Raw genomic sequence first — 20,725 nt, forward strand, 5'->3', positions numbered from 1 at the left:
CGGCCGCCACCCTCCACTGCCAGCCCGCCTCTTCCCGTGGCGCTGGCGCTCTGCGGTGGCGGGCGGGCACCGGGTGGGGTGTCCCGCATTCCTGAAACGCCTGTGCGTGCAAGGAGCAGATTGTAACACCCTGCGGGCCACCCACATTGTTCCTACTCCCACCCTGCATTCTTCAGTAGCCCAAACTGCCCCCCAACCTGGGCCTCACCTCAGCCTTTCCTCCCTGTATCTAGGCTCACACCCCACAATGTCTTCCACCCCAGGCCTCACCACCCTTCCCTCCCTGTACCTAGGCCCACACCTCGTTGTCCCCTAGCCTAGACCTCATCTCTATCCTTGCCTCCCATACCTTTGCTGACACCTTCACGCTGTTTTCCTGCAGATACATCAAACCCTCTGAGATCTTCACCCCAATGGACTCAGCAGCCAGCTCAAAGGAAAAGGGCCCCTGGAGCTTCTCAGCCAGGAGCAAGAGACCATCTTGGGGGAGGACGAAGGGAAGACAGGAGAGGCTGTATACTGAAGTAGGACATTCCCACAAATCCTCACCAGGGCTTTAGAAGGAAGCTGCAAAGTGTTGGAGGAACACCCCCTCCCACATTGCATTTGCCTCTGCATGTGGCTCTAGACCCCTCCCTTCCCACACAGCCCTCAGCCTCTCTGAGGGCCCTCGTCCATCCCAGGCTTTGTTGGCCGCCCTCACCCAGATAGCTGCCCCAGTCAGGTTCCAGTCCCTTGCTGCTGAGACAGCCATGGGCCACATTGAGGCAGAAGCCTCTGCAGGGCATAAGTGAGGGAACTCCCCGGCAAAGGGGGCAGCCAATCAGACGCATCAGAGCCTGCCGGCAGCCTTCAGACACAGGCACCTGGGGGCAGAGAACTGGGCTGTTTCATCCACAAACACATTGGCTGCTCTTGGTCAAGCCTGTGGCTAGGCACAAAGAGAAGCCAAATGCAGTACCCAGACCCATGTCCCTACCGGTAACCAGACTGCCAAAGCTGAGTGGGGAAATTCCTAGGGGTCTGGTCACAGACTGTGCTTCATGGGAGGGGTATTACTGAGGGAGGTGTCTGAAGAAAGATCAAGGACAAGAGTGTCCTGGTTAGGGATCGAGGGGGTGGGATGGTAAGGAGGCAGGAGGTAAAGCTGAGAGGTCAAGTAGAAAATGGTGGTAGAGATAGGTCTTCAGCAGCAGGGAAGGAGTCACTGAGAGGTCCTGGGGGACCTAGTGGGGTCAGTACTCCGAGGTCAGACTGCTACGGAGATAAACAGGCCCTTAGAGGCTGGAGGGTGGTAGGAGTCATCAGAGCAGGAGAGGGTCAGAAGGTATAAGAGATCATGGAAGATCATGGTCAGTGGAGACTTGACTCCAGCCTCCCTCCTCCCTGATTTATCCTGGGGGTTTCAGGGCCTAGAGGCTGAAAGGGAAAGACCCCAGGCCTCTCTTGTCAGCTGGCACCTGTCTCTTCCTCACGGGGTCTCTGCCACTTCTGCTTCCCCATCCCTAGGCCCTGCCCACACTTGGACCCCTTCTAACCTTCAGCGTTTCACTGACCACACTTCTTCCAGTTTCCAGGCCCTGGACAAAGGCCCTGGCAGCCACGAGGGCCCGGGTTATCTGGAGAAAGAGAAAGAAGGTGAAAAAAACCACAAGTTGTCATAGGTCAATCAAAACTTGGGCCACGGGATTACACCCAAAGGATGAGCAGCGGGGATTAGGTTTGTGTGGTTATCTTGGGGTAGACAGAGTGTTAGGTACAACTGAGAGGCAGGTTCGGGGGTTCAAAGGAAATACAATCTAGAAGAATCAAGGGAAACTGGGTTTGGGAAGGGATGTAGCGTTTGTGTTGTACAGGGTGTGGAGACAGGGAGATTGTATATCAGAACCCTGAATTTGAAGCCAGAAGACCAAAGCGTGAGGCACAACTCCACCACTTACTGGCTATAAGACCTGAACCTCTGAGAGCCCCAGTTTTCTTATCTGTAAAAAAGGATACTGTCATGTATCTCAAAGAATTACGATGACAATTAAACGACATGTTATAAATGAAAATGCTTGTCGGCTGTTATGCCTACTTCATTGTTATTTGGGCCAGAGAAAGTCAAGATATTAGTTAGAATTAGGCAGGAGTTGGCAGAAAAGTGGCTTGGCTGGGACTGAGGACAGATGAGTATTTGTATAAAACTGGGGCAAAGAAGACGGAGTATCCCATTAAAGGAAAGCAAGAAACACTGCGTCACAAACAGGTGACCAAGGCTTAAGAAAAGTTAGACGTGGCTGAGATACAGGCTGGTGAGACTGGGGCACAACAGAGGGTCATCAGTTTGGAGGTGAGTGGTGCACAGTTCAGAGGTCACTGGGTTAGAGATGGCTAAAGCTCAGGCCTTGGGACTCCTCCTCACCTGTAGGCGGAGGCGACGGGGTGAGTCCCCAAAGGGCTGTAGAGAGCCATCAGTAGTCGAGGTGAGGCGTGTGAGGCAGAGCAGGAAGTCAGGGGGGAAGCTGTACTGTGGATGGAGCAGGGGGAACGCTCTCTCCAGGAGCTGCGCCCAGAAATCCGACAAGGTGTCATCTAGCCCCTCACCAGACTTCTCATAGTAGTCCCGCAGGCGAGAGAACAGGCCGTTGAAGATGAGGGCGTGCTGGGAATACAGGCGGCCATAGGAGTGCGAGAAGAGCTGGGCCAAGGATTGCTGGGATACAGAAAGCATCTCCCGAAAAAACTCTAGCAAAAGCAGGGAGTGAGGGTAGGTGGTGAGGCCAGAGAAAAGAACAGTGAAAGGGCAGAGGTAGGGGAGGTTGGGGATGAGGAAAGAAGAGAAGAAATAAGTGAATTAGAAACTGGGCAACTCCCAGAGACCTGGCAGATGGGGAATTAGGGGGACAGGGTCCTGGAGAGGGTCTGGGCAGGAGATTGGAGATAAGCAGGGCTAGGCAGGAGTGCAATGTCTTAGGATTGCTGGAGGAAGAAGAGACAGGAAACTTGCTGGGGTTTTAAGTACAGAAAGGAAGTGTGAAATGGCTTTGGGGACCCCATGTCCTCACCATTAAACTTTCTGTGCCGGGCAGCCAGTGTGTGAACCAGGAAGGAGCCGCTGTCTTCCACCAGGCCCCGGAAGACGGCCTCAGTCTCTCTGATCAGCTTCTGCTCGGTCTCACTGGAACAGCAGGTGTACTCCTGGGGACAGAACTGGAGGTGCTCTCCTGGACAGGGAGGAATGGTAGCAGGGGTGTTGTGAAATGCTGTCCACCTTCCACCTATTTCTAGGGACTAGCCTATCTCTCCCACCTGTCTATTCTCTTTTTCTATTGTCTGCACCTCTTACAGCCACCTGAACCCTCCTTAATGTCTCCTCAACCCATCTCAAGTCCACTCTCATTGGCCATGGGATCATTTGTTTGACAGCTGCCCTAGGGGCCAAATAAGACACCCAAGGCATCTGAGCGACTTGCAGGATAGCTTCAGTGGGATGAAGAATGGGGTTTGCAAAGGTGGGGTTATTTGGTAAGCAAGAAAGTATTATTTATGGAAGGGGCTCCTACAAATAGCCCAGAGAACCAGGCTGCGGAAGAAAGACCCTTAGGAGGGGTGCTAATTATTAGAGGGATTCCTGGGGTGGGGGTGGAGTAAAAGCTATTATGTGAGCAGGAGACTTATTGTGATCCTGGTAAGGAAGTTATAGGAGGAGGAGTGAGATTACTATAGGACGAAAAGATTATTATAGCGGTCACTCTAAAAGGGAAGAGTTATTGTCAGATGCGGAAGACCCGCCCCCCCACCCCGCGACCCGCGATTCTCTAGTCTTTCTTTCTCCTCACCTGAGATGAGGGCGGGAGGGATTAGGTTTAAGCTATATCCCCGGGCCCCCAGCACCTGCCGGGTCTCTGCACAACTCCTGGTGACCTTTGCCTCGCTCCCTGGTCCTGGTCCAGGACCGGGACAGAGAGGTAGTAGCAGAAGCAGGAGAGGTCGCAGCGCAGACATAGCTGCAGTCTCTCTGGGACAGCAAAGTGGGTCCTAGGGAGGAAGAAGAGCCGACGGAACTCCAGGATCCGGTTCTCGGCCGCGGGACCGATCTATCGGCCAGAGAAAGAGCACGACCTCCGAAAATTGAACACCAAGCAGGGTTGCTGGACCAGGCTGCAGCTGCGGAGACAATGGGAGCCCGGAGCCGGACAGGGGGCGGGGCCCGAGGTGGGGCCCCGCCAATGATAATAAGAAGCGGCCTCCCGGGCGGGGTCGGAGAAAAAATTAAGCCAATGCAATGGGGAAACTAGGCAGGGGGGCGGGACACGGCCACATGGAGGCATGGCCTTTCTTAGGGGCGTGGCGATCCCGCTCGAGGGCGTGGCCTGGGCGAAACCGGCCTATCGCAGTGAAGCTAGACTGAAAGAGTTGTTACTAGTCTAGTCCCCAAACCCAGTCAATGGAAGGGGAAATTTAAGGAACAAAGGGTGGGGCCAGGATGCTACAAGATTACAGCAGGCAGCCCGCCCCGCTACTCTCAAGTGACAGAACTTTACAGAACCGCACGCTTCAGGACTGGCTGCTGCTCGAGGCAGCCGGAGAAGCGTGACTGGAACGTGGTGAGCACGAGCTTGCACACTCCCAAGTATCGCGAGAACTAACCTGAGTTGAACGTTGGTCTCGCGCTTGCGCACAGTGGGCCTTGTGCCTTCCCGCGTTTTTCTAGACTGTTCCGCCGCTGACAAGGAAGTGGTGGGTTCCTGTGCAGGAGGTGGGTGACCACGGGGACCTGATGGACCGTAGGCAGTGACCTTTGCGCATCCATGCTCAGCTAGAAGTCACTCTTCAGGGCTCAGACAGTGAGGTTCCCCTTTGGCTCAAGAATGCGCCCTCTCCTACCTTCGGTGCCCGGAGATGAAGCGGACCGCCCCCCCCTCCGCCGCCATGTCAGCACTTCAGGGGCCTCGCTGCGGAGGCGGAGGACCCCACCCCTGAGAGACTGATGGTTAAGCGTTCGGAGGCCTGGATAAGTTTTTCTAGTGTTCCCCGTAGATATTCCCTTCAGGAAAAACAGGACACACCGCTTGGCGTCTCCATCCCCAGATTTTAAGCGCTTTCCATCCTGGTGTTTTTCTCCTTTTTGAAGTCTCTGAGAAGGGTGTGTCTATCACTACTCTGGGTGCTTGGGGAGCAGCTCCAAAATCTCGAGCTACTTTGTGTGTATGGCGGGTGGTGGTTGTGATTTGTTCCTTTCTTCTCCCCCCCCCTTACTTCAGATGGTAACTAGGGTGTCACACATGGACGGGAGGGATTAGGTTTAAGCTATATCCCCTGGGCCCCCAGCACCTGCCAGGTCTCTGCACAACTCCTGGTGAATTAGCTACATTCCCAGCCCTTGAGGTGGTGGTGTCTTTATTTTTATTTTATTTTTGCACGACTGGGGGTTGAATCTAGGGCCTCTCAGCTGCTCCCCAGCACTTTTTAAATTTTTTTATTTTGAGACCGGATCTTGCTAAGAGATAGAGATGCCCAGGCTGGACTCAAGTTTGGGAACCTTAGTGTCTTTAATCCTTTGATGTGGTTAGGCTAGGTCAACTCTTTATCTTATTTTTGGTACCCCCTCACCCCACTCCATGAGTTCTAGAGCACTTCCTTTGGGAAGAAAGGGGTTGGTCTGGACCAGGCAGGGATGGAGAAGTGGTATGGCAGGAGCCTTTCCTCTCTTTCTTTCCCCAGCTGGATCAGCATGCCTACCTTAAAGTCCTCTCAATCCTCCTCCCAGCTGCATAGCTCCTCCTCCCCAAGTAGTGTATCCTCTTCTCTACAAAGAGCTGTGGGAGTTGCACAGGAGGCCTTGTTGGCTTCTTCTAGTTCTTCTATCAGTCTGCCCAACGAAGATAAGGATTTGGAGCTGGCTTCTGAGGGGTGAGTGCAGTTGGTGAGATGTTTAATATTTTGCTGCTGCCTCCTGTATCCTCAGCGGCTTTCCAGTCTCATTCCATTCCTGAACTGGTTGTAATATGTGTGGGACTGTATGAAAACATCAGAAAAAGGTTCAGAACAGTAATATGCTGTATCTCTGCTGGGTATTTCTTGGCTGTCCTCCACCTTGTGGATATCCAGAGTAGCACAAAACCATCCAACTTGCTGTCTAAACCTGTCTTCAATACGTTTCTGTGTTCAACAAATATAAATGCTGTTGATGATTTGAGAGTGGGAGATTTACAGATAAACTACAGTGTTTTATGTGTTGCCTAACAAATTGTGTATATGTTTTAGTGTCCTTTAGTTTCCTTTCTGGGATTTTGAAAATCGGACCTATCCTTTTATGGTTTATGAGTTTATTCTGTGAAAATTAAAGTAGTATATCTTGGTTTTTATTTTTCCAGGAAAAACACCCTACTCTCCTACAAGATTTATTTTCTTTTCTTTTAACTGGGCTTCTCTGAATCTACTGCTGTCAGTACTACTGTTGGAGATCAGATTATATCACTGTTATACACTTTAATCACTACAACATGTGGTTGTGTTTCAAGGGGTGAATTATAACTCCACATACATATTAATCTGTTTATGAGTGACATGAATGAGTGATGCTGACTTTGGCGCACAGAAAAATAGTCCCCCTGCTGGTGAATACCATGTGATTCCCTCATTTGGAGAGAATATTAGGAAAATGATGTCCTTCCTCTATCTCATTTTCTACTTGATCTCTATTGCTTTCAAGAGACTGAAAAATTTGCTCTAAGACTTGCCCTTACTTTCTTGTAACTACTGCTACAAGCTCATCTCTTAAAATCTGAATATATCTTTCTCATGGAGGTAGGGTACAGTTAGGACAATGAGAATTATTAGTTAACCTTTATGTAGAGGGAATGATGTGGTTATATTTAAGGAGAATCATACTCCTTTATAGGGCTGGTCCCTCTCTGTCAGGTGATGAAAGCAGTGACTTTGAAGACAGCCTGAGGCGCAATGTAAAGAAGAGAAGAGCAAAACGACCACACAAAACAACCCCAGTGAGTCAGTTTTGTTTTTGAACCTGGTATGGGATGCAGCAAAAGACAACTCATAAGAGGCTCAGGTGACATAATTAATGAAAAGATAAGATTTAAAAGTTTTAAGGGTCAAAATTGGAAGATGTACTTTGAAGAGGAAAAAAATAGAACATTAGAATAGAGGTACAGGAATGGGGCCTATGAACTTTTTAAAAAGAGAAAAGGTTCACAATAATGTAAAAATCAGTTGTATAAAATTAAGTGTGAGGTAGTATCACACTATCAGCAGCTTAAGCCCCCATAGGTGATAATGAGGAAACCAAATATAACATCACTTTCTTCTGTTGTGTGTGTGACTCATCCTTTTACACTTACTAGGTGGCAAAACATCCAAAGAAGGGGTCCCAAATTATATGTCAGAATGGCCAGAAAAAGTCAGAACTACCAGCCTGTGATCTCTTTGATGCTGTGAAAGCTGCCAAAAGTGATATGCAGGTAAAGCAAAGTATCTCACCTCTGTTTCTTACTATCTCTTTATAAGTTAAGAACAAGTATTTATAAAATCAGTTGGATATGGACATTTTAGTGAGCATAATGTCAAGAAAGATGACATCATGGACTGAATCCTTGGAGAGGATAAAGGAGATCATAGACAAAAATGTTCTTTTCCTGAAGGAATCACAGGACAGCAGTAATTCTTCATTTATTGATTGAGGAGGCAAGGAGAATTGTTGATGACCTAGGAAGTAAGCCTGAGTATGGGTGGCAGCTTGTTTTCTCCTTTTACTTTTTAGCACCCCCCCTGACAATTACATCTAATTATTTTTACCACTCATTTTTTGTTTTTAATTGCATGTTCATCATTTACAAGGGTGTAAAGCTTTGTGTAGTTAAAAAAAACAAACAAACAAAATGTTCACCTACATCTCTAGCCCCTAGCTCAAGAGATGAAACATTAATAGAGCCATTGAGGTTCCTTGTGTATGTTCTTTCCACTGTAGTCTCCTTACTGCCCAGAAATAACTGCTAGACTGAATACTGTTAATTATTCTCTTGTATTTCATTATAGTGTTAACCACTAGTGATATGTTCCTCAATTTATATATGTGAACCCTTTCTTTGGTTGTCTGTGACTTGTTTGAGTTAGCATTTCATGAGATTCATCTATACTGATGTGAAATGTATATATCTTTTTATTGTTTTAGGGGAGTATTTTAAATTTTTAAACATGGAACTTTGCTACCTAAATTTTTGTTGTGATTTTTTAACTTAATTGCATTGTAGTCAGAGAATGTGCACTATGAAATTTATGGAGACCCAGGTTTATGACTCAGTAGTCAGTTACCAAAACCACTATGTAGGTACTTGCAGAGGATGTGTGTTTTCCGGTTGTTCTTTTGAATGGGATTGAAAAAGTTAAATGTGATGTTATGTTGATATTTCTATTGTTTTTTGTTTTATTTTGTTTTGGTCTGTGTAATGAATAAGTTAAACGGAGAGGTGTGTTAAAATCATGTTGATTTTTTTCAGTTATGCTCTTTGTATCCATGCCTGTATTCATCTTAGATATTTAGAGATTTTAAAATTTATATAGCTGGGTATGGTAGTACATTGCCAGCACTCAGAAGACTGAGTCAGGAGGATCACTGAGAGTTCGAGGTCAGCCTGGGCTACAAGGTGATTTCTAGGCCAGTCTGAGCTGCTTAGTGAAACCCTGTCTCAAAAAGACAAAAAAAAAAAAAAAAAAATTTACATATAGGTTTAGAATTGTTATAGCTATCCAGTAAATTAAACTTTTGTTACATACTAACACTTCCAAAACATTGTTTTGTTTTGATCCTGGGGATCAAACTCAGGACCTTGTGTTTGTGAGGCAGGAGGTGAAACCACTGAGCTAAATCCCCAGCCTCCAAAAGATGTTTTGATGTTAATATCTCTTTAATACCATCTTTTGGTTAGTATTTACCTAGTACAGTGATAGCCTTTTAGAGATGAGTGCCCAAACTCCAACCCAAAACCCACTTATTTATCACAAAGTACCTGTGCTACAATTAAACTGAATACTGAGGCTTTAGTTTAGAAAAAAGAACTCAGACATTAACATTTTTTGTCTTAAAAGAAAAATAATGTGCATGTCAGAGGTTCACCATCACTGGCTTAGTATATTTTTCTGTCTTTTCACTCTGTTTTTTGTGTATGTTTGGGTTCTGTCTTGTACATGCAATATATACTTGGATTATGTTTTTTATGTTGCTTGTCTATACCTTAGAGAATTTAATCCATTTATATTCATTATATCTGTTGATTTATTTAAATTTATTTCTACCATTGAGTGCCTCCTCTTTATATTACCTTCACTGTTTTTCCTCCATTTCCTTGTCTTCTGCAAGGATCTGAGTACATTTTAACTCCAATTGTCCCTTTCAGTTTGTATGCTGATGTATATCTTAATTTTGTCCATTTCCCTTCCCCAACGGGTTTTACTGTTTATTGTTTTATATACTTAACATATGTTAATGCATTTTTACCATTTTCATTGTTCATTCCTTGGATCTCAGCTTTCCTATATTGATTCATTTTCTTTATTTCCAGTTTGTCCTGTAAAGTTAGCTTTAGATAGAGGCTTATTAACAAACACTGTCACAAAAAACAAGAACCAAGATATATCATGTACAGGTACAAATTCCCAATGATGAATGTGATAATGTATACCTAAAATGTATGAATAAACAAAGGAAAAAAATTTAAAAAAACAAACAACATCAGATTTTTCTTGTATAGAAATAATTTTTTTCTTGGAGGACTGTTTACTAGTTATAGAATTCTTGGATGTCTTTCTTTTCTCAGCTCATTAAAGACATTATTCCACTGCCTACCACTTTCCTTTGTTGCTTCTGAAAGTCAATGTTAGTCTAATTTAATGATGTCCAATACAACATTTTGTAATGATGGAAATGTTCAGTATCAGTATCCACTAGCCACCTGTGACTATTGGGCTCTTTAATGTGGTTGGTGCAACTGATTAAATGGAGTTTGTTTGTTTGTTTGTTTGTTACCAGGAATCAAACGCAGGACCTTGTGCTTTCGAAGCAGGTGGCAGAACCATTGAGTTAAATCCCCAGCCCCAGCTTTTTTATTTTAATAGCCATATATGGCTAAGGACTAATGTATATGTACAGATCTCATACGTAAATATTTTAGCTTTTAAGTGCTAAATGCAGATCTTTTGTAAGTAATCTCTTTTTGCTTTGGTTAATTTGAACACTGCTTTTGTGTTCTGTTGTCATCTAGAATGTTTAAAAGTGTGGGCTGGGGGGCTGGGGATTTAGCTCAGTGATTCCACTGCCTGCCTTGCAAGCGCGAGGACCCGAGTTCATTCCCGAGTACCAAAAAAAAACCAACAACAAAAAGTGTACGCTGGGTTTGGTGGTACACGTGTGTAAGCCCAGTACTTGGACTTGGGAGGCTGGGGTAGGGAGGATCACTGTAAGCTCAAGGCCAGCTTGAATTACATAATGAGGCTCTGTCTCAAAAAAACAAAGAAGGGAGGCTTCACCCTCCTTTAAGTTTATTCATACGTGTACCTCAATGGCACCATGGCTGCCTCATAAGTGCAAGGTTGTGAGTTCAATCCCCAGTACCAAAAAAAAAAACACAAAAACAAGAAGGAAAGAAAAGAAAGGAAAAAAAGGAAGAGAGACAGAGGGAGTGGGGGAGGAAGGAGTAAATTCTCTTAGTTGTTGTGCTTGAGATCCAGGTGCCTTTGAATACATACGAGAAATTCTTTTCAAATACTGTCTCTCTGATGTCCTCGCTCTTTCTGCCTGTTAGTCTTTCTGATCTGTATTTTGCATACTTACTTTGACTCAGATTCCAGTTCATTTGTCTTCTACTCTGCTGTATCCAGTCTGCTTCTGCTTGTCTGTTGAGGTTTTAGATTTTATTTTGTGTTTGGACACAAAATACAAAGTTTGGACCATTTTAAAATTTGATTGTTCTTTTTTTCTACTTTAAGGCTTTTCTCTCTTTCTTTAATCATACTAAACATAATTCTTTATAACCTGATAACTTTTACATCTAAAGTATTTGTGCTGTTTTTCTAATTTTTTTCCTTTGCCTCATTTAATTATATGTTACACTAGGTTTTACCGTGACTCATTCATTTTTCCTGGAGCTGTGTGTGTTGTAATTCTTTGGGGCTTGAATCAAAGGTGGATTTTTAAGAGAGGAATCTGCATTTGCTTCTAGCAGTCTGAGGACCCTCCAGAATCACTTTTAATTATCCACATTTCCCCCGTAGTCTTTAGTGGATGAATGGCTGGAAAGCTACAAGCAAGACGAGGATACAGGATTCCTGGAGCTCGTTAACTTTTTCATTCGTTCTTGTGGATGTAAAGGTGAAGAAATAGTATCTATTTATATTCCTCAGCCTCTTAGTCCTACATTATGAAATGTTATTTAAAAAAGTAGGATTATAGACATTTTCCGTCTGCTCTGTTATTTTCCTTTTAAGTACCTCATCTCTTTAATTCTTTAGGCACTGTGACCCCAGAGATGTTCAAGAAGATGTCCAACTCAGAGATCATCCAGAATCTGACACAACAGTTTAATGAGGTGGATGAAAATGACCAGGATACTCTTATTCCTTTCATTTCAAAACTCAAGGCCCATTACATGCTTTTCTGTGATTCTGTTAAATAGTATAGCTTTTAGAAGAAAACATTCAATCTCTTGGGGCGGAAAGGGACGCAGAGATACTAGGCCTCTAGAGTTGGGAGAACAATAGGAAATGAAGTATATCAGAAATACATTTTACTGTACCTGTTGAATTTTGACATATAAGTCCTTATGACTTTTTGGACTGGATAATAACTTTCTCATCCTTTTCACAGGACTCGGGGGACTATCCCCTGACAGCATCAGGTCCATCCTGGAAGAAGTTCCAGGGCAGCTTTTGTGAGTTTGTGAAGATGTTGGTCTATCAGTGCCAGTACAGCCTCCTCTATGACAGCTTTCCTATGGACAACCTCATCTCTCTGCTCACTGGCCTTTCGGATTCCCAAGTCCGTGCCTTCCGTCACACCAGTACCCTGGCTGGTGAGCACCCATTACTTTGTGGACTTTCTTGGGAATTGGTAGGACTGTCCTCTCTGATTCTGGGTCTCCATTTCCACCTGCATTTTAGCTCTTTTTTTCAATGCGTTATTGCTGTTATCCAGTTTTTCACTAGTGTAAAAGGGGATGGATTGCAGCAATAATTTCCATTCTTAGTATCTTTTTCATAACTCACTCCTGGAAACACACCGAGGGTTAAAAGAAGGCCAAAAGAATTAAAGGGGAAAGTCCACTGCAGGACATGAATTTTAGCTTTTCAATTTCTCTGCACGTTTTTTCCTTCTCTTTTGAACTCATGCACACTTTTCTAACTTAAGTAATGATTTCTTTGTGATTTTCCTGACTCAAAGCCATGAAACTGATGTCTTCCCTGGTAAGAGTTGCCCTTCAGTTGAGTCTGCACAAGGACAACAATCAGCGTCAGTATGAGGCTGAAAGAAACAAAGGACTAGAGCAAAGATCACCTGAGAGGCTGGAAAGCCTCCTCGAGAAACGCAAAGAGGTGAGGAGTGCTCCCCGCAGCATATCCCTCTCAGTTTCCATCTCCTGCTGCCTGCAGACCACCTTATTAGGCTATGGCCTTTCTCTCCATAAGCACGAGCCCAGCAGCCTTTCAGGTCAGGAGTAATGGAGTCTGAAAACACCCTGTCAGGTCATTGTGTGCTCATCTTATTTCTGGGATGGGAGCTCAAAATCATGTCTAATTTCGAGTGAATTTAGAGTTCTCTTTATTTCCACTTTTATTCATTTTCAGTTGTCTGCGTTACTTAGCAGAAGTGTTAAAGTGCCGTACCTGCTTGTTGTACAAGGAGTCAAGTTTTTACCTTCATGTTAACTGTACAGTGTACAAGTTACCGCAGTAGTAGTGAAAGCTAGCCCCTCACCAGGAAAGCCAAGTTGTCAAGGAATGGGAAGAGCACAGGCCTAACTTTTACTCCTTGGTATGATTGCTGTTCTAGATAGTCACCAGTTAGCTCGGTGACTTTCAAGCAACCTCTCAAAAATTCAGTTTTCTTTTTTCTTTAAAAAGGATAATTCTACATTTTTTAAAATTTAAATGAGATGTTGAATAATTGCTTAGTCTGGCACATAGTAGGTATTTGCTTTGTTTCCCTTTAAATTTAAAGACTGGAAGACATAGCCTTAGAAAATCTTTTATATTGATTAAACTTTAAATAGCTGTGTCTATCACGCATGGAACATTAAAGTTTCTTCCTCACTCTCTTGTTAATATCTGAGATTCCCTTGCCATGAGGTTGCCAGGACACACCATATCTAACTGCTCCAATTTCCTGTTTCTCCAGCCCTCATAAAAAAATCTTTTCTGTTCTATACCATTACAGAAGGAAACTTCCTATTCCTTCATTTTCTTTTGCTATTTTTTACTCTCTGGATGATCTTAAATGCTTATGTATATTAATTTACAGTTACCTATATTAATTTGTAGTTATCTGTGAGCTTGCTTTCTATAGTTTTAGTCAGTGATGGACAACCAAGGTCCAAAAATATGTACAGTTTAGTAAGATACTTTGAGAGAGAAACCACATTAACATAAGTATACAGTTATAATTATTCTGTTTTTAAGATCTTATATGTACCTAATTTACAATAGTACAGGTTGCTGATCCAAAAATCTGAATTCAGGGGCTGGGGATTTAGCTCAGTGGTTCTGCCTCTTGCCTTGCAAGCACAAGGTCCCAAGTTCAATCCCTGGTACCAAAAAAAAAAAAAAGAAAAAAAAATCTGAATTCAAAAGTGCTCTAAAGTCTAAATTTTTTGAGCACCAATATAATACTCAAAATTTTTTGCTTTTTGGAGTTTTTCAGATTTTGGACTTCCAGATTGTGTTTGCTTAATTAGTAAAGTATGTTCCAAAATCTGAAAAATTCTGAAATCTGGAGTATTTCTGCTTTCAAACATTTCAGAGGGATACTCAGTTTGTATGTATATGTGTAGACTTTAGGATTATGTGCAGTTTTAGGCATCTGCTGTGTGTGTGGGCGTGTGGGGGTATATTGGAATGTATCTTCTGTGGATAAAGAGAGACTAGTGTACAGTAGTGCAGTTCTTTTTTGTCTTCTCTGGGCTTTTGAATGATTGATTAGCATTCCCCCTTTTTGTTTGATAAAAAAGCCCCACCCATGCACACTGGCATTTTTCTCCTCTGTTTGTAATGTGTGTATAAGGCCCTTGAATCTTCCTTCATGGTGCTTCTCTGTGATCTGCTCCTAAAATCTTCCCTTTTAGGGTAGTATTTCCTTACTTCCTTAATATCCAGCTGAATCCTTTTTGCTACCTAGCTTCTATTTCCATTTCTTTAATTAAGACTTTTCTTTTGAAACCAGTAATTTTTCTAAGTACTATCACCAGTCTTTTCCTGCCTTCCTTTTCCAGACTTGTGTAGGATTTGATACTGATAATCTAGATTGACTCTTTCTTTCCTTCCTTTTTCTTTATTGTGAAAATTTTCAGAACTTTAGAAAAGCAGAGATACTTGGTATACTGAATACCATATAAACATCTGGTTTAACATCTAGTAATTCATTGTATTTTCTTGGCTTTTTAAAAATTTTTTTTACAGTAAATTATGGACACACTGATCCCTCAGTGTTAAGTATAGTACTTAAGTATGTCCTCTAAAAAGTAACATATTCCTTTATAAAAATTTTTTTTTTTTTTTGGTTTTTTGAGACAGGGTTTCACTATCTAGTGGAGACTGACCTGGAACTCATTATGTAGCCCAGGCTGGTCTCGAACTCACAGTGATCCTCCTGCCTCAGCCTCCGGAGTGCTGGGATTACACAGGTGTGCACCACCACATCTGGCATTCCTATATAATTTTAGTACCATTTTGATACCAAAAATGTAATGATTCCCTAATATTTTCTTCTTTTTTTTCTTTTGGTACTGGGAATTGAACTCAGGACTTTGTGCTTGCTAGACAGGCATGGCAGCACTGAGCTATATGCCTAGTCCATCCTAGTATTTCTAATTATAATTAATACTTGTATTTCCTATTTGTCCCCCATATGCTATTTATATCTGGTTAATTCCAACCAGAATCTGAGTAAGGAATGTATTGCACAGGGTGGTTGTATTTCTTAAGCCTCTTTTAATCTTACATGGAATATCTGTCTTCCCTTTATTTTCTTCCAGTATATTAATTTATTGAAGACATTGGGTCTCTTATCTCAAAGAAGTTCCTTTTGTCTTTATACTTCTACTTCTTCGGTATTGTTCATCTAATCCAGGGTTTCCTAGCAATGGCACCATTGATATAGCTGCCCTTGTAAAATGTTTAGCATCATTCTTTGCCTCTGCTCGAGCCAGTAGCATCCTGCTACCTACTGTAACTGTGAGAGCCAAAAATATTTTCAGATATTGCAAAATGACCTCTGGGGGATATAATGGCCCAGATGAGAACCTCAGATATAAATTCTTGCTATAGTTTTTTACGGGTTATATCAAACCACATTTATTAAAAATTCATTTTCCCTGTTGTTATTAGTCAAAGACATTTATACTGCCAGTTAGGGCTTCTGAGTAGTGAGAAGAACCACATAGACAAGGAGATATTTTTACCAAACTAAAATAAACCTGTGAGGCATTAGTTGACTGTACTATTTCTTCTAGAATAAGATTTAAGAGGGGACATAGGATTTGAGGTTCACACTATGTCCTGTAACAAGATAAAAGTGGAAGTAGTACTTTTCTATATCTTTTGTGACCTTGTGCTGTTAGGGTACAAGAGAGATTGATCTGTTCTTCCCTGTCCTTCAGCTCCAAGAACATCAAGAAGAGATTGAGGGGATGATGAATGCCATCTTCAGGGGTGTCTTTGTTCATCGGTACAGGTAAGAAATGGGCTCTTTTCTCTGAAGCAGCACCTCCTTGGTTGTGGGGTCTGTAGACATGACAGGGTTCCTCCTTAACCCTGATTTATTTGGTTAGTCCTAGAATTAATACAGCTGGAGTAAAAACTCTTTAACAAACAATGAGTCTTTTTTTTTTTTTTTTGAGATAGGGTCTAAATATGTAGTTGAGACTGACCTGGAACTCACTGTGTAGTCCAGGCTGGTCTCAACTCACAGTGATCCTCCTGCTTCAGCCTCCTGGGTGCTGGGATTACAGGTGTGTGCCACCACGCCTGGCCTAAGAATGAGTCGTATTAAAGTTTAATTTATTCCATGCTAGGGATTTAGCTCAGTGGCTCTGCCACCGGCTTTGCAAGCACAGGTCCCAAGTTCAAGCCCCAGTACCCCCCCCAAAAAAAATTGGGGCCAGGGATTTAGCTCAGTGGTTCCACTGCATGTCTACAAGCACAGGGACCTGAGTTCTTTCCCCAGTACAAAAAAAAAAAAAGTTTAATTTATCCCCACCTAAAAAGGATCTTTAAACTTTTCTGGGAGAACAAACAAAAGGTTAAGGCGTTGCTGAGTATTCTCCCACTCCAGTTTTGTCCAGGACCTGTTTCACTCTGTCCCCCATCTTTTGGGGGTTTTAGAGTTGAAAAGACAAGAACAGAGGTAGCTTTTCTGAGGGGTGTGTGGTGTGTGTGTATGTGGCTCAGCAAGCCTTTTCCTACCCCAGCTTCCTTGTTTCACTGTACTAAGAGCAAGAGTTTTTTGTTTTTGTTTTGTACTGGGGATTAAACTTGAGACCTTACACTTGCAAGGCAGGCAGCAAAACCACTGGGCTAAATCCTCAGCCCAAGAGAGTTTTATACTGTTTTAAAAACTGGTAGAATTAGGCTGGTCATGGTGGCACATACCTGTAGCCCCAGCATTTGGGAGGCTGAGGCAGGAAGATTGCTGTGAGTCAAGGCCAACCTGGGCTACATAGTGAGACTCTGTCTCAGAAAAAAAAAAAAAAAAAGAACTTCAATAGAATTTATAGGAGTTTTTCACTTTTATCTTGATTTCAGCTTCTGCCTTTTGGAATCTTGTGACTGATTTAATCTTTTCTTGAAGTGGAATTATTATTACTATTTTATTTATTTATTTTTTGGTACCGGGGATTAAATTCAGGACCTTGTGCTTGCAAGGCAGGCATGGTACCACTGAGCTAAATCCCCAGCCCTTCTCTTGAAGTGAAATTAAACACACACACTTTAGTCAACAGTTAAATGAACTTTCAAAATCAGTTTTTATAAAGGGTGTGAGGGTGTGTAAGATAAGATTGTACAGTGCTGGTTCAATTCTTAGGAAGTGTTTACTTTCCTGTATATATTTGTGTTTACATTGGGAAGAGAAAAGTCACGGTGCCTGGCATCTGTCAAGAAATAAGTCCTAGGAAGACATGGTGGTGTAATCTCAACACCACTTAACAACTTAGTGAAACCCTGTCTCAAAATGAAAAATAAAGTGCTGGATTTACAGCTTAGTGAAGGTCCTGTGTTTAATCTTCAGTATCTCATTTAAAAAATTCTTCAGTGAACATTATATACATTTATGGAAATATCACCCTGTATCCCATTAATGTGTACATTTAATATGTTAATAAAAAGTTATTTAGAAAAATTTCTTCAGTGAGAGAGTGATAGGGAAAACCTTAATAAGGGAAAATTTAGGAAATGTCACAATATAAGATAACTTCTGCCTCTCGCCCTGCTTAGTTCAGAATTAACTGGTACCGGGAGACACCTAGTCTCCTCACAAAAGTTTGTAAGTGGAAAGAACCATTGTTACCTTTGTTAGTCAAACAGGCTCCCTTCCCCTTGGCTAGAGTAGGCAATTGAATGAATTTAAAAGGTAATTCCCTAGCAAAGAACTGCATCGGGGTTGAAACTCAACTGCCTTGCAATCAAGTTTTGGGTATCTGTGAAAATGCAATGTAACCAACTGAGTAAGATCAAAGCTGTAAAACCCTATAAAAGTAAGAGTTGTAGCTCAATGGAGGAGTCGATCAGGGCACCGCCATTAGGTGTGATCAATCCCCATCGATGGAGTAAACTTTTTAATTTTACTTCCATTCTGCTGCCTCTCCATGTGTCACTTGCCATCTCCTTCCTTAACAAGAGGACTACCTAGTAAGATGATAATGAATTTGGAGAGAAAGTGATAGTTTATGTCTCTGCCTAGGGACATCCTTCCTGAGATCCGTGCTATCTGCATTGGAGAGATTGGATGCTGGATGCAAAGCTACAGTACCTCTTTTCTCACTGACAGCTATTTAAAATATATCGGCTGGACCCTGCATGATAAGGTGAGCGTTAAGCCAGTCTCCTTTTTTTCATATCCCTCATCTTCTCTGCTCCAGGGTACTTTACCTTTTCCTGGTCCTGCCATTTAGACATTTCACATACTGAGCAATTATCAGGTCATCAAGTCACTGAGACTTGCAACTCCCCTAGACCTGGGGATGGTAGGATAAGGTAGACGGGAGAAAGACATGTCCAGGGGATGAAATGCCTTCAAAGCTGAGGTAACAGAGAGAAAACTTTCCCTATGGAAAAGCAAGAAAGTTATCACTGGATTGGTGATAACACAAATACTAGACTGTTAGCTAGAGATCCTTTTCTTCATGCTTGCTCAATTCTTCATGCTTGCTCAATTCTTCTGTGATTTGTTTTTGTTTTGAGTAAGAGGGCAGCTGTTTATGGTCTCTTCCTTCTCAGAAGTCTTCTGTGTGGAGAGCACCCAGAGTTGGAATGAGGGCTCTGTAAGAGGTGTACATAGGCTCAGTGGGGTGAGTAGTGGGTCATATTCCTTTCTCTTGTTTTTCCCTTCTTGACAGCACCGGGACGTCCGTCTGACATGCCTGAAAGCTCTGCAAGGACTGTACAGCAACCGGGAGCTGACTGCTCGCCTGGAGCTATTCACCAGCCGCTTCAAGGTATGGTAGGGAATGCACTCCTGCGCTTGGCTCCTTGCTTTATAGTTTCCCTTTCCCCAATGGATATCTTTCTTTTGTTGCTCTATTCCTGCATCCTCTCTTTAGAGTCTCTCAAATTATAAGAGAATGTGGTGCCCAGTGAGATAAAGTGATGCTTTCCTGACAGGACCGGATGGTTTCCATGGTCATGGACAGAGAGTACGATGTGGCAGTGGAGGCCGTCAGGTTGCTGATCTTGATCATGAAGTGAGTTCTGGGAAGTGGGGAGGCAGCACTTCAGACTTATGAACATCAGGCAGGACCCTTCATAGTCCTGTTCTCAACTATTTATGGGTTGGCTTTTTCTCATGTGCATTTTGAAAGACAGAGGTTACACCCAAGTTGAGGGTCCTCAAGGGGGATGCTTTCTTCTCTAGCTCTCCACACTCCTCTATCTTCCACTCTTCCTTTAGAAGGTCTCTGTGAGTCATATCCTTGTTTTTGCTTCAAACCCTGATTGTTCTGGAGGACAGCCTCCACACCCACCTGTTCTTCCTCCTTTTTTCTCCGCAGGAACATGGAAGGAATGCTGACCAATGCAGACTGTGAGAGTGTCTACCCTGTTGTATATGCTTCTCATCGCGCCCTGGCTGCTGCTGCGGGGGAGTTTTTGTACTGGAAGTCAGTGGGTCTTCTTGTGCATCTCTCTCATATCCTCCTCTCTTGTTTTTTCTCTCATCCACTGCTGCTCTGCCTGGGACTCCTCAAACCTATTAAACTCTCTCTTGGTGTCCTCTTTCCTCTTGGCCCCTTGGGCTTTTCCCCATTCTGCATTTTTTTCCTCCATTCTTCATTTTTTCCCCTTTGTCTGCTTGCTCCTTAGATCCTTTCCTCCCTCTGTGGTAGTTTGGCCTTCCTCACTTTGTCCTGTGCTATGCCCTTTCATGCTGTGCCCTTTCTTTGTGTCTGTCCCACCAGGCTCTTCTACCCTGAGTTCGAGGTGAGAACAGTTGGCGGCAGAGAACGACACCGAAGTCCACAAGCCCAGAGGACTTTCTTCCACCTTCTGCTGTACTTTTTTATGGAGAGTGAGGTGACGTGTGCATGGAATGCCTAGCTGTTTGTATAAAACCTCTGAATAGAGAAGGATGGGTAGGCACTGTGGGAAAGAGGTGATGTTTATTAGAAACCACTTCCTCCTGAAGGAGGGGTTTTTATATTGAGGGGGCTTTCTTTTGGTGATAGCAGGTATTGAACCCAGGGCCTTTGCTCAGAGCTACACTTCCAGTCCTTTTTTGATACAGGATCTTGTTAAGTTGCTGAGTTGTCCAGGCTGGGCTCAAACTTGCAGTTCTCCTGCATCAGCTTTCCAGTTCTGGAACAGTTTACATGACATCATTAACTTACCCAGTGCCTTCTCCACAGCTCCACTATCATGCTGCTTACTTAGTAGACAGCCTGTGGGATTGTGCAGGGCCTCATCTAAAGGACTGGGAGAGTCTCACAAGCCTGCTGCTGGAGAAGGACCAGAGTACGTGCCACATGGTAGCCAGGCATGAGGACCTTGTACCTCCTAGTGTAAAACAGAAGAGGTGGCATGGGGTGGAAGGGGACTTGGGGAGTGGCTGATCTGTGACTCTGTCTGTCTTTATTCACCCTGCCAACCTAGACCTGAGTGACGTGCAGGAGAACACGCTGATAGAGATCCTTGTGTCCAGTGCCCGACAAGCTGTGGAGGGTCACCCGCCTGTGGGGCGGGTCAGTGGGAGAAAGGTATGGCAGGAAGGGCAGGTATGTAGGTGAGTAGTACTGAGGGCAGACATGTGTCT

General features: G+C 43.4%; 2 protein-coding genes across 6 annotated transcripts in view; one reads left to right on the forward strand and one right to left on the reverse strand.

Annotated features, from left to right (window-relative positions):
* The window catches only part of Gpc2 (glypican 2), a 6,080-nt gene extending 1,899 nt beyond the window's left edge, over nt 1-4,181 (reverse strand). The window contains exons 1-7 of the mRNA XM_010609780.2: nt 3,822-4,181; nt 3,048-3,206; nt 2,405-2,727; nt 1,539-1,619; nt 704-866; nt 350-480; nt 11-100 (exon numbers count right to left, since the gene is read on the reverse strand). Of these exons, the coding sequence (XP_010608082.1) occupies nt 11-100; nt 350-480; nt 704-866; nt 1,539-1,619; nt 2,405-2,727; nt 3,048-3,206; nt 3,822-3,987 (1,113 nt within the window). The 5' untranslated portion in view covers nt 3,988-4,181. The remainder of the gene's footprint in view (nt 1-10; nt 101-349; nt 481-703; nt 867-1,538; nt 1,620-2,404; nt 2,728-3,047; nt 3,207-3,821) is intronic.
* Stag3 (stromal antigen 3) overlaps nt 3,109-20,725 on the forward strand; it is a 27,082-nt gene continuing 9,465 nt past the window's right edge. For 2 of the 5 annotated variants that reach the window (XM_010609199.1, XM_010609215.1), the window contains exons 1-16: nt 4,652-4,741; nt 5,707-5,895; nt 6,887-6,989; nt 7,347-7,463; nt 11,269-11,365; nt 11,506-11,582; nt 11,861-12,065; nt 12,434-12,585; nt 15,864-15,937; nt 18,164-18,287; nt 18,819-18,917; nt 19,084-19,163; nt 19,470-19,577; nt 19,875-19,989; nt 20,322-20,427; nt 20,566-20,669. In XM_010609199.1, the coding sequence (XP_010607501.1) occupies nt 5,717-5,895; nt 6,887-6,989; nt 7,347-7,463; nt 11,269-11,365; nt 11,506-11,582; nt 11,861-12,065; nt 12,434-12,585; nt 15,864-15,937; nt 18,164-18,287; nt 18,819-18,917; nt 19,084-19,163; nt 19,470-19,577; nt 19,875-19,989; nt 20,322-20,427; nt 20,566-20,669 (1,740 nt within the window). In that variant the 5' untranslated portion in view covers nt 4,652-4,741; nt 5,707-5,716. Of the gene's footprint in view, nt 3,199-4,497; nt 4,590-4,651; nt 4,742-4,843; nt 5,129-5,706; nt 5,896-6,886; nt 6,990-7,346; nt 7,464-11,268; nt 11,366-11,505; nt 11,583-11,860; nt 12,066-12,433; nt 12,586-15,863; nt 15,938-18,163; nt 18,288-18,818; nt 18,918-19,083; nt 19,164-19,469; nt 19,578-19,874; nt 19,990-20,321; nt 20,428-20,565; nt 20,670-20,725 lie in introns of those variants that run through there. The other 3 variants (XM_033764848.1, XM_010609204.1, XM_033764849.1) reach the window with 3 other exon arrangements.

Source organism: Fukomys damarensis, unplaced genomic scaffold (assembly GCF_012274545.1).
Source record: "Fukomys damarensis isolate Sample0158 unplaced genomic scaffold, DMR_v1.0_HiC HiC_scaffold_17, whole genome shotgun sequence".
Classification (NCBI taxonomy): domain Eukaryota; kingdom Metazoa; phylum Chordata; class Mammalia; order Rodentia; family Bathyergidae; genus Fukomys; species Fukomys damarensis.